This window comes from Vicia villosa, linkage group LG5, assembly GCF_029867415.1.
Source record: "Vicia villosa cultivar HV-30 ecotype Madison, WI linkage group LG5, Vvil1.0, whole genome shotgun sequence".
NCBI classification, from domain to species: domain Eukaryota; kingdom Viridiplantae; phylum Streptophyta; class Magnoliopsida; order Fabales; family Fabaceae; genus Vicia; species Vicia villosa.
Genome location: NC_081184.1, coordinates 164,001,683 through 164,015,035, shown reverse-complemented (window position 1 = coordinate 164,015,035; position 13,353 = coordinate 164,001,683). Strand labels below are relative to the sequence as shown.

General features: G+C 32.1%; 2 protein-coding genes across 2 annotated transcripts; both read left to right on the top strand.

The window, feature by feature from the left end:
• Window positions 1–491: 491 nt before the first annotated feature.
• LOC131608067 (protein ROH1A-like) lies at window positions 492–2,212 on the top strand. Its single transcript, XM_058880007.1, has 2 exons — window positions 492–1,167; window positions 1,340–2,212. Exons 1-2 carry the CDS (start codon window positions 614–616, stop codon window positions 1,956–1,958), a joined length of 1,173 nt encoding a protein of 390 aa, XP_058735990.1. The 5' UTR covers window positions 492–613; the 3' UTR covers window positions 1,959–2,212.
• A 2,724-nt stretch (window positions 2,213–4,936) lies between these two features.
• On the top strand, window positions 4,937–6,316 carry LOC131605928 (uncharacterized). Its single transcript, XM_058878216.1, has one exon. It carries the CDS (start codon window positions 4,937–4,939, stop codon window positions 6,314–6,316), a length of 1,380 nt encoding a protein of 459 aa, XP_058734199.1.
• Window positions 6,317–13,353: the final 7,037 nt, after the last annotated feature.

Genomic DNA, 13,353 nt, shown 5'->3' with positions numbered 1-13,353 from the left:
CAATAATGTGCATGACATAATATTACAAATTTAAGAATTCGTGCAACCTCTCATTCTTTAAAACAAAGAAATGCAACAAAAATGTCAATGGATTGTTTGGTTAAAGCAAATACATAACAAAATAAACTTGTTTGCATTTATTATATATATTTTTTTCTTCTTTTTTTATGTAAAAAATTGTGTTTCTCTTGATTGAGTCTCATATCCATTTTTCATTAAAAACAGTGCAAAAGTATAATTACAAATTTATAGCCATTACATGTGAAAACAGTATTAAATGAAAAACTGAATTAATTAAAACAAAAAAGTTATAAATGTGTGTTGAATTTGTTGCCTATATAGGAAAATGAGAGGATAATAGTGAACCAATTTAGCCAAAAAAAGATAGAGAAAAAAATAGAGAAACTGTATGGTCTTAGAGAACGTCTTACCTTAAATCTTGCGCGTATATATGGATATAATAACTTCCAAAACTAATGGCAATGCTTTATCTTCTACAAACCTTTCCATTTTACTTACACTTTAGATCATTTCTTTCTTCTTCCTTTTTTTCATTTTCATTTCTCTTCACCGCTTTCATTTTCTCACTCAAGAGAAAACAACAATAAACAAAATGCCTGCAACAACGGAGAACAATCAAAGTTCTTTTTTGGGAAGAATAAGCATTCGAAGAAACCAAGTTATGTCAATGGACGGTAATCATGATCAAGAGCTAGAAGACCTTGAACTTTTCCAAAAACATGTTGGTGATAGATTCACTGATCTATTATCTTCCACAACAGAAGATCCTTCCAGCGATGCTCTTCTTTCTATCGGTTGGTTGAGAAAGCTTCTCGATGAACTTCTTTGTTGCGAAGCAGAATTCAAAGCAGTTGTTATGATGGGTCGTGACCCTTCTCAAATCTCCAAACCACCTCTTGACAAACTCCTCCCGGAACTCCTTGATCGTGTCGTCAAGTCGCTTGATGTTTGCAATGCTGTAACTCTTGGTCTAGATGCTATTAGGAATCTTCAAAGGCTTGCTGAGATTGCTGTGGCTGCTCTTGAACCTAGACCCATGGGTGAGGGACAAGTCCGAAGGGCCAAAAAAGCACTGAATTCTCTTGTTACGGTAATGGTGCATGAAGACAAAGAATGTGGAAGTACCAAGGGAACAGAAAGAAGCAGGTATATTTAACTTAAATTGAGAGAATTTGATTATAATAAGAAAAGTAGACATTTCTTATGTCGCTATGTTTGACATTACTAAATAATTTTCTTGTATAATATATATAGTATATATAACTAGTTTGAGTATAATTTATAACTAATTTTAACAAAACTTAATTACATTTAATAGGTCATTTGGAAGAAGAGGAGGAAATGCTGGGAATAAGGATCGTGTCAGATCACTGTCATGGACAATGGCGAGAAACTGGTCTGCTGCAAAACAAATTCACGCCATGTCTTCAAATTTGGCTGCACCGCGTGGTGCTGATTTAACGGGTTTGGCTTTGCCACTATACATAATGAGTACTGCATTGGTTTTTGTTATGTGGACTCTTGCTGCCGCGATTCCTTGTCAAGAAAGGAACGGGTTAGGAACTCATTTACCTTTTCCAAGGCAACTGGCTTGGGCCCAACCTATGATTGGTTTGCAAGAGAAGATTGCTGAGGAGTGGAAGAAGAAGGAGAAGAAAGGTTCTGTTGGATTGTTGGAAGAGATGCAAAAGATGGAAAAAGTAGGACAATTGCTTATTGAATTTGCTGAGTCTTTTCAATTTCCTGCTGAAAATGAGCGTTTGGATGAGGTAAGAGTACATGTGGAGGAATTGGCTGACATTTGTAGGAAGATGGAGGAAGGGTTGGAACCTTTGCAATTGCAAATTAGAGAGGTTTTTCACAGGCTTGTTAGGACCAGGACTGAGTTTCTTCATGTTTTGGACCAAGCTGGGAAATTGTCTACACCTACTGTGTAAACTTAAAGTACTTTTTTAATCTTTTTTTTACTGAAACTTTACCAGTTAGATCTTGAAAATGAAGGTTTTCTTCTTGATACATATGTATGTAATGGCTCTATCTTAGCCTAAAATGCACATCTACATCACTATAGATTTTAATATGTTTTAATTGTTTCTGAAGTGAAAGAGGATGACTCAACTACACTCACTAAACATGTGGTGACTTGCCAAGTTGTTTAATTTGATATATGAATTACTGAATTTTGTATTTTTGTTTTCTTTCAGTTTCACCAATTCTTTGCTTGTTGTCAATATTATAAAGCCATTATTATAAAAGAGAAAAGAAACATAACAAAAGAGAAAAAAATTGATATATTTAAAAAAGCTTTGAAACACAATGAGGTTTCAAAGATATACTTAAGCAACTAAAATACAATTCATTTGTATCAACATGTAAGTTAACAATCGGAGGTAAGATTGAACTTGGTCAATGATTAAATAAGTTTCATTCTAGTTTCTCAGTTTCAACAACTTTTATTATAGTGCCATGTTTGTTTTTCAAAAGACTACAATATGATTTTTCTTAATTTTTATGGCTAGAAGATCTACTTAATTTCGTAAAAATTTCACTCATAAATATGATAGCAAGGCTAGATGTGTAAGTCATTACCTCAGATTATTTCATATAATATTTATAAAAAAAAAAATCTTCATCCATATTTAGGAATTAGGAAGGTTTTGATAAGAAAAAGTAAGAATGTAAACAATTTATTTAGACGAGCATAATCATTTTGTTAGACTCATGCAAATGATTAATGAAATTTATCTATAGGCATCAATGCATTCTACCTTATTTTAAGGTCTTAATATTGATTGTTATATACACTTTTTTGTTTGAAAAATATAAATAAAAAAATTATTTTTATTAAAAATTTAACCATTTCAATTTCTAATATATATTATATATATAATTTTTATTTAAAAAAGTACTATTTTAAAATTTTAAAGCATTTTTAAGCCACTCATTATTTGTTATGATGTCCCTAAAATTTTTTAATAGAATGTTGTTGTTTAAATTGAAACTGTCAAAGTTTTAGAGAGAAAACACTTAAATGCATTAATAAACAGATGCTTTGTGTAGGCATAAAGTGTTGATAATTAAAATGGATTTTGATAAATACATGAAAATAGTAAACAAAATTCATTAAATTGTTGATAACCATGGGCGAAGCCAGTGCCCGACGAGGTTGGGCAGTGCCACTCTTGCTATTCCTTTCCAAGCGTAACCACCATTCTCCACAACATCCGATGCAAGTTGGTGATGGTGAAAACAAAAGGGCATGTTGAAGTGGTTTGGCTTTATCAAAAGGGCATATTAAAATACATTCTTTTCTATGCCCACATAAAAAAAATGTGAAAAGAAAATGGATGAATTTTAAAGAAGGGGTGGGGAGGATCCACGTTGATTCTTCTATTTTAAATTAACTCTTTTTTAAATTTTAGAGAAATTTTAGGTTTTTGTTTTTTTGTTTTTGTTTATATGATCCCATGTATTCTTTATTATACTCCTAATTAACTCTTTTTAATCAATTTAGTTATTTTAATTAATTTAGTTATTTAAAATTATGTTTTTTGATTTAATTAATTTAGTTTATATTAAATTTTGTTTACTCTCTTTTAATTATTATTTAAAAATATTAAAATGTCTTCTTTTCCTTAAATATTTAAAAATATATATAAATTATCTTCTTTCAGTTAGATTTTCTTAAATTAACAATGTTCTCGGCGTCATACACAGTGTTTTCAGATTCATGGTAACTCCTCTTTCAGCTCCCTTTTCGTTCTCTCGTTTTCAATTTCAGTTAGCTAGGGTTGTTAGTTACGGTAGTTTTGTTGTTACTAGTTTAGTTTGAATTTCAAGTTGATTTTAATTTCACTGTTGTTAGGTTAGTGAGAATTTCATGAATTTTTATTTTGTTCAGACAAATAGAGTTGTCATGTTAGATGAAATTGTGGATTATGTTAAGTTCTTAACGCTTTAAGTGAAGGTAAGCGACTACTTTTCTCCCTATTACTCTTGGCCAAATTTGTAATTACTCTCACTTGCATTGTATGTTAAATTTGTTTCCCTGTGTTTTTTAATTCTCACTTACGAAGTTCCATTAGTTAAGTTTCAGCTTATGTGAATTTGTCGTCTTTAAAATTTTGCCCAGACTTTAAAATTTTTCTAGCTTCGCCACTGTTGATAACTTATGAGTTATGAGTAATTCAATGTAACTCAACTTCAATGATGTATTTGTTAGGGTTATTTTAGTCTACAACTATATTTTTTTTATAAAATCAAGTTAATGTGTAAGAGTATCAATGTATACAATTTTATTATATAATAACTACTTATAAAATGAAATTCACGTATACATACTTGCAACATTTAATATTTCTAGTACAAAAATATAAGTTCTTGAGCTATAATATTACTTATTTACTATCTCTGTTTTTTATTATAAGTCGTTTTGACTTTTCACATATATTAAAAAAAATAACGATTGTTGTATGAAAATGAAATTATGAACATTTTTACAAAACTATCATTTATTAATGACATATGAAAGAAAAATTTACATAATCAAAATGACATAATAATAAATATTTAAGGATATAATAGAAAAAATATCATTAATTATTCATTGGAATTGTAAAAGACTTATATTGTTAAGATCCATTTGGTTTTTAACTTCACTCTTTTTTGTTTTTCAGGTTCTTTAGGTTTGATATATGGGTTTCTAACTTCCTTCGCCGTCAACAACAACAAATAATTTGTAGGTAAAATAAAAATGTATGTTCCGATCTATCAGTTTTGAATTGCTTTTTCAACTTTCGTTTTTATGGTTGTTTCATTTCCGATCTATCAGGTCTGAATTGCTTTTTTAGTTTTTGTTGTATGTTTTTGTGTTAGTTCCAAGAGAAAGATGTGATTTTTACTGGTTTTTATAGTTATGGTGTTTATGGACAAGATGACAAGTACCACTGCCTTCAAGTACCATAGTAAATGTGCAAAGATTGGCATTACCCACTTGGCCTTTGTTGATGATGTGCTTTTGTTTAGTAGAGGGGAAACTCAATCTGTGCAGATCATGATGAATACTTTTCAGCAATTCTCAGACTCTACCGGCCTCAGTGTGAATCCACAGAAGTGCCAAATTTTTTATAGCGGCATGGAGGAAGAGACCATTAACAAAGTCCATGAGATGACTGGTTATGGGAGAGGAACCCTCCCAGTCAGATACCTTGGAGTTCCTCTTGCTAGCAAAAGAGTGAGTACTAATCACTACTTGCCACTGATTGAAAGAATACTAAGTAGAATAAGGCATTGGTCCTCGAATTTACTAAGTATTGCTGGCAGAATTCTTCTGGTAAAGAGCATTTTCCTGGCCATCACCCAATATTGGATGATGTGTTTTCCCATACCCAAGACTGTTATTCACAAAATAGAAGCTATATGTCGTGCTTTTGTCTGGACAGGTACTGATAAAAGTAGAAAAAGTCCCATTGCCTGGACCAGAGTCTGCAGTTCTATAAAGAATGGTGGCATGAACCTCATACATATGGAGACTTGGAATAGAGTAGCTATGTTAAGGTGCCTCTGGAGCCTCAGTTTGAAGGTAGACAGCCTTTGGGTGAAATGGGTACATGCATACTACATTAAACACGACTCTGTCTGGAATATAAATCTGCCGCAAAATGTTACTTGGATCCTTAAAGATATAATGGCCAGGAGGGAGGATGTTTCACAACACATGCAATTCTGGGAAGATATGCAGCGCAGAGGAAAGTTTGCGATGAAGAAACTCTATGATCAATTGACCAAGGATGACACAATTGTGCAATGGAGTCATGTTATCCAGCATAATGGCGCGCGTCCCAGGGCAATAGTCTGTTTATGGTTAGTCTGCCATAATAGGCTGGCTACGAAAAGTAGATTGAAAAGATTGGGTTTGCTGCAGGAGGAGACGTGTAGCCTTTGTATGGAGCAACCGGAGGACATAAATCATTTGATTATTGATTGCAAGGTTACTAGGCATATATGGCTGGAAGTGTTGCAATGGCTTGAGCTACATCACCACCCAGTTCAATGGCAAGAGGAGATCGCATGGATCATTCACCATACCAAAGGCAAGAGTTTCCAATCATATATGCTAAAAATTGCCATTGCCGAAACTGTTTACGGAATATGGAAGTATCGCAATGAGAGGATATTTGGTACTAATGTGAATGTAGATACAAACCCAGTTGTGTCCAATATTATTGATTCTATAGTGGTTAGAGGTTGGATTAAAGTCAAACATAGGAAAAGTATAGCTTTGCTCATGATGTAAAGTTTGTTGTATGGGCACTTGATAGAACTTGTACATAGTTTACTTTGAAATAATATATATTCTTTTATTTCAAAAAAAAACATGAAATTACAAAAGGCAGTTTAGATACAATTTAATTTTGGTGCTTTCAATTTCGTTTCCTATTTTTTAGACATAATTTAATGTTAATTATTCTTTTTTTCCATAAAATGTTAATTACTTTTAATATACATTTTTTCTATTAAAAATATATATCTGAAAAAAATGCGCGTCTCGTACCAGAACCCGTGCAAGCGCACGAGTTTGTTACTAGTTGTGGTATAATTTTTTTTCCAAAACGACTTATAATAAAAATAAGTTATGTGTCACGTAAGTCTCCTTGTAATAAATACTTAGATATTTCTATTGTCAATGTTATAACTAGATAAAATGGTTTGTAAATAAGGGAATAAAAAGTATTTAAATTTGAATATGACTAATATAATTATATATCATGGTTTAACCTCTCAGTTAAATTTAAGATTAGGATAGAAGAAAAAGTAAATAAATAGATAGCAGAGAAAGAAAGTTTGATACTTCGGTGTTGAACTATACCAAATGGTAATATTAGTATTGACAAAAATAATTAGATCTTATTTATTAAAAATTAGTGAATAACTAATAACTAATAAACTAATTCTTTTAGAGATGAATTTATAGTAGATAATAAATAAGTTAGTCCATTGCATTATATTTGATAAAATCAACTATTTAATTGGTATATAAATATGAAAAAAAAATATGTTTAATTAATATCTTATTTTATCAAATAAGATATCATATATACTTTGGGATAGAACTATACCAATAATATTAGTGCTGGCAAAAATAGTTAGACCTTATTTATTAAAAATTAGTGAATAACTAATAAATTAATTCATTTTAGAGATGAATTTATAGTAGATAATAAATAAATTAGTCTATTGCATTGTATTTGATAAAATTAACTATTTAACTGGTATATAAATATGAAAAAAAATATGTTTAATTAATATTTATTTTATCAAATACGATATCTGAAATAAAATTAAGAGAAACTAAAGGCATATGTGATTTGGTTGCTCTTCGCATAGAGAAACTAAAGGACTCCTTGGATTAGGCTCGCGTCTTAAATTCAAGGGATAATCTGACGACTATTTGCATAAGTGTTGAAGGCCACGTAGAGATTTTAAATTTTTGTCGTAATTTTTTTACCCATTCTATGTTTTCTCCATGAATGTTTATTAGTTTTTTTTAATCCTAAAATGTATTTTTGAACATTTGTGGTTCATGGTGTATATTTGGTCCAACCTTGTGTGTGTTATTGTTTTTTATTTATGTTGCATTGGTGTTTCTTTCATGTATTTACTTGTAAAGATGTTTTTCGGCCAATGGTGTATCTACTTTACCCCTTCTCCTATTGAAAAGATGATGAAGAGGCGGACACATCTTTAGGGATTTTTTTCATCTAGGATATGGCTTAGTAAATCGAGCGAGGCTCCAATGTCATTTTTAGTGGTTTTCGGGCTTCATCTTTTCCTCTGTGGGGTAGATTGGGCCTTCATGTCTGACCTTTGTTGGTCCTGAAAATCGCCTTTATTATGTGTCATGTTCTCTACAGAAATAAATTTTAAAGAAAAAACAATGTTTTGTTGCATTATAGTTTACTAACTTAGTCTTCAATAGGCTTGTGACTGTTACATTAAACTATAAAACCTTTTCAACTTAATTATGTTCTGAGTTCTTGTTATTACTTTGTCAACATGTTATTCTTTTCTACATTGGTTCTTCATATGACTAAGTCTTAGGAGCCAAACTCTTAGAGGAATACCTTGTTGTTTTACTTGTTACAAAAGTCATATTTAAAATTTTTATAATTAGAGGACTACCAAGTTTAGATTACTTGACCAATAGTCTTACAAACTATAAATTAGTTAAAGACTCGAAAAAATACAACAAATGATTTCCATGTAGTATCAGGTATCAAAACACATACTTAATGGGAAGCAATTGTCACAATTAGGGCTGGACAACGGGCTGAGCTGGGCGGGTTCGGGCCCAAAACCTCCACCCAGCCCAAACCGCGGGTAGCAATAACAAACCCATTTCCGCCCAATTTCAAAATCGGTTTAGACGGGTTTGAGTTATTGCAGACGGATATTTCGGGTTAATGGACTAATCCAATATTTAGGCCCAGAAATATTTAAACTAATACTCATTTAATTCATATTAATTTAATACACACTAATTCAATATAGTGCCCTTAGTATTATCAAATATTATTAATAATCTATGACTTTTAATGTTAAGCTAATCAAATATTAAATTGCCAATACAAATATAAATTGTAGATCCAAAACTACAACATTGAAAAATATTAATAAACAATTAAACACTCCATTAATTTTGGATAAGAGTTGCTCTTCTTCAACTTTGTATTATTGATTCTTCTACATCAATCTGAAAAATGAAATAATGCATTTATGTCAATGGAGAATGTTCAATTCAATTGCACAAAAACTAGTTTCCAATGGTAATACTAAAACTCTGTGAATATTCTACATCAAATTGTAACTGCAGGATTAAAATCATCAAATTGTTTCAGACATGCAGAGATGGATCAAATGATTTGCAAATTGATTTATCTTACTTACGAAAATTGAATCTATTATAAAATTTTTAGGCAACATACAATTCAATGAAATAATAATTAAAACTCCATGTAAACTCCATGTAAACATACAACAACTGCGGACCAAAATAATGTCAGCTCTAAAAAGAGCATACCTATTCAAAGTTAAATTAATGAGATGCTTATTTAAAGTTAAACAACAACCTGTGTTCACTCGTAATTGAATAATGTCACCTCTAAAAAGAGCATACCTATTCAAAGTCCTGCAATGATGAGTAGTGCCGAATGCTTCATTCACATAAAGATCAGCAAGGGAATTTGTGCAACCAACTTCTCAACTTCCTCTCCAATACCATCACCAGCTAACTTAACCTATATTAATCAAGAGAATAAGAAAATATAAATAAACACAACAAAACTAAAACTCAGCTCTGAGTTGCGAACTTACAGCACCTGCTACACCCAAACATAAAAGCACTCAACATTTTATTATCAAAATTTGCTTACCTAGCTTCATGAAATTAAGTGTTTAGTAGTTTAATATCAGAAACAAGAAAAGCTTAGACAACAAACGGTTTGAAACACTAGATGTTTCACTTGAAACTCATTGTCACATTGCAACTCATATTGTCCAAAAATAGTTCAAACAGTTGGCATAGTGTTCAAGAAAGCTTAGACAACAAAATGGAAAAAAAAATTAGTTTATTACTTTTAAAACTGGAAAAAAAATAAAGCGGGAGTATACCAAGATTCTAGATTTAGGGAAAACTCCTAATGATGGTGAAAGGGAAACTAAGGAAAACAACATTATTCATCATACATACAAACAATATTGAAAAAACATATAAAACAACACTTACCTAGTAGAGATGGAGAGACATTCATATGGAGAGTCAAGATCCACTGAACAAATCATAACAAAAAATCTAACAACAACCACTAACTAAAAGTTAGAACTATCACAAAAGAAGTTAGAAAATAAAGTTATCAAATAAAATTACACACCTTAACACCTTCAGCTCACAGATTTGGAAAAATGGATCCAAATGAATCACAACAAAAAAAGAAGTCAGAAATCAAATAAACCACAAAACTAAGAAAATCATAAATCTAAATCTAAATTAAACACCAACCTTTCAAACAAAAATGATGGGAGGAGAAGAGAAACGATGGAGCGAAGGCTTGGAAGCGTGGAGAGCGCGAGAGACAGATAGGGTTTGTTTCATCGGAGAGAGAGAGAGAGAGAGAGAGAGAGAGAGAGAGAGAGAGAGAGAGAGAGAGAGAGAGAGAGAGAGAGAGAGAGAGAGAGAAAGAACACATGAAATGAATGAATGGTAATGAGTGATGGTGGTTGTAACACCCCAAATCTACCCGATAAATTATACGGAAAATCAGAGTATAAATTCCAAACAAGTTCATTTGAGGTATCACATATTCGTCATTTCAAAAACAATTACGACTTATTTGCCTTCATATAGATACATAGCACAAGAATTTAAAACGATAATCAAATCATTACTAAAAATCACTTTGTTTAAATTCAATAATTAACTCGCAGCGGAATCAACAAACTTCATAACTATTCAAATCAAGTCGTAGCATCATTGCACGGTAACTTTAAGTTACAATTTAAACCAAAACCATATAAAAATTCAGCAAAAGAATTAATAAATAAAACAATCGTTTTATCCCCCCGAGTGCTACGTATCAGAGCAAGACACCAACTCGACTAACAGCAACTAAAGACTTCATAAAATCACTTCAAAACTTCCACCGCTATCTTGAGTACCTGTCCGTTTCCCATGATATGGAAACATCATTCAGAAAGGGTGAGATATCTACCAATATAAACAAACGCATGATAAACAATATATTAGAATTTAATCATACGAAATTATCACGTTACAGCTTTCAGACTACATTTATAATAACAATTAACGTGAACAGTTATAATTAACAAAAATCAATAACAACAACATATTAATAGTTATAACAACTATTTCTTATCTTCCAGACAATACCTGTCACAACACGTCATTAGTATAACAATTTATAATTACAACTCCATATTATCACAATTTAACAACAACTCAAGTCACATCACATCACAATTAAATCACACTCATGCCACATACAATGAGACTCTACAACTGCACATGCATGTGGTACCCAGGGCTTCAGCCCCCATCGCCAATTGCCAGTTAAACAGAGGCATCAAGGCATAAGCCTTCGTCACTAATTTGCCAATTCAGGCCGTCGCCAAAAATGCATATGTATATGAATGCAACAAACACACACAACAAACAACATCATCGTCACAAGGCATAAGCTTATATCTTCGCTATACTAATAAATAGAGGTATACATCGTCACTGAAACATCCTTCAACTTCGCATAAAACAACAACAATTATCACCACAACAACAACAACTAATTTCATCGAATCAACACGATAGAATCACAACAAATAATCAGGAATAATTTCCTACAAATTTAACCCCCACATATCATTCATCATGAGTCCGGTTATAGAGTTAGAACCCCACCCCTTACCTTGTATTCGGAGTCCGTTCTACAATTCTACCGATCGAAGCCATCTAGCCTTAGCTCTCAACCATTGCCTCTTTTAATCAGAATCAAAAGCTGAAAATTTTCCCAAATATGCAGCTACAGTGCGATGATCATATCTCACAACTCAGACCTTATTTTAAAGATCCCAACGGTCAAAAGTTAGTTATAGGTGTTTCGAACCTACCCACAAAATTTGGCGACGATCCAACGGTTAACGAATCGGGGATCTTTGATTTAGTGAGACTGCTGCAAGAAAAACGGGAATGAATTTCTCTCCTATTTTCTCTCTTCTCTACAACTTCCCATGACCAATTCCCCAAGACTTTTTCTCTTCTAATTAGCCTAATCCTTATCTTAATCTAATTTCATTAAACCTATTGGGACTAACATTCACACCCCACCTTTTACTACCACCATCACTTAATTAAGTCCATATAATAAATCTAGTATTTCTTCAATACTATTTCTACAACTTAATCAATTAATTAATCAACTAATTAATCATAAAAACCCACGTCAACAATTCTCAACACTCCACAAATTCAATAATTAAATTCGAAATAATTTGAAAGTATTTAATTAAATAATTAACTAAATACCGGGTGTTACAACTCTCCCCCACTTAGAATATTTTCGTCCTCGAAAATTTATTCGATACAACCATCATCAACTTCACCTCCACGTCCAACCATCCAACATAACAACCCATTAACACATCTCAAATCGATTACATATATGTCGACCATTCTGATACTTCTTCAACATAACCGTTACTGACTTGTAAACTATTCCAACGCTATTCGAAAGTGCGAACATCGACGTCATGCGGCGACACTCTTTACGGTATCTCCAAAACTTCTCAAATGGTACACTAATTCTTAAAATTTATTTTCAACAAACCTATTAATTACTCCTTAAATTCACTCAACTTTGACGCTGACGTCGTGTGCAGCACCAACAAACAAGTCCTGTTCCAAGGACAAGCGTAACCGCAAATTCCATCTCTTTCCAACATCATCCTGTTATAAATAAGTCTATTACAGCTTCTGAAACCAATTTTAAAATACATTTTATCTCGTTAGCTTTCCAACGCTTCAAACGGGACTCAAATCGGATGTCCAGAACTCAAGTTATGAATTTTTGAAGTTTCACAACAAATTCAGCAATTTCTTGCGTTTTGCTTACGAAAATTTCACTCCAAAACCTGTTTTTCTTCAAATTAAACATATTCCAAACAACTCTTAACATATCTCCTCACTCCCAAACTTTTTATAACTCGAGAGACACCTTCTTTCGTCGAAATTCAGTTTTTGAAACACCTAGACAACAATCTTCTTTCCGAACTTGCAAATGAACCACATCCGAGAAGCAAAGCTTCTCCCCCACTTCGCTCAAACTAATTCATGCAACAACTAGAAAGCAACAAGTACCGACAGTGTTTCACACACTTGTCGCGTACAGAGGAATAAACAACATTAGACAACTTGGCCGGACGGACCGACCTGCTCTGATACCACTAATGTAACACCCCAAATCTACCTGATAAATTATACGGAAAATCAGAGTATAAATTCCAAACAAGTTCATTTGAGGTATCACATATTCGTCATTTCAAAAACAATTACGACTTATTTGCCTTCATATAGATACATAGCACAAGAATTTAAAACGATAATCAAATCATTACTAAAAATCACTTTGTTTAAATTCAATAATTAACTCGCAGCGGAATCAACAAACTTCATAACTATTCAAATCAAGTCGTAGCATCATTGCACGGTAACTTTAAGTTACAATTTAAACCAAAACCATATAAAAATTCAGCAAAAGAATTAAT

Excerpts from the sequence above, each read along its gene's own strand:
- LOC131608067 (XM_058880007.1), top strand. The coding sequence starts at position 614 with ATGCCTGCAACAACGGAGAACAATCAAAGTTCTTTTTTGGGAAGAATA. Across the intron at positions 1,168-1,339 it reads AAGGGAACAGAAAGAAGCAG|GTCATTTGGAAGAAGAGGAG; the intron begins GTATATTTAACT and ends TACATTTAATAG.
- LOC131605928 (XM_058878216.1), top strand. The coding sequence starts at position 4,937 with ATGGTGTTTATGGACAAGATGACAAGTACCACTGCCTTCAAGTACCAT.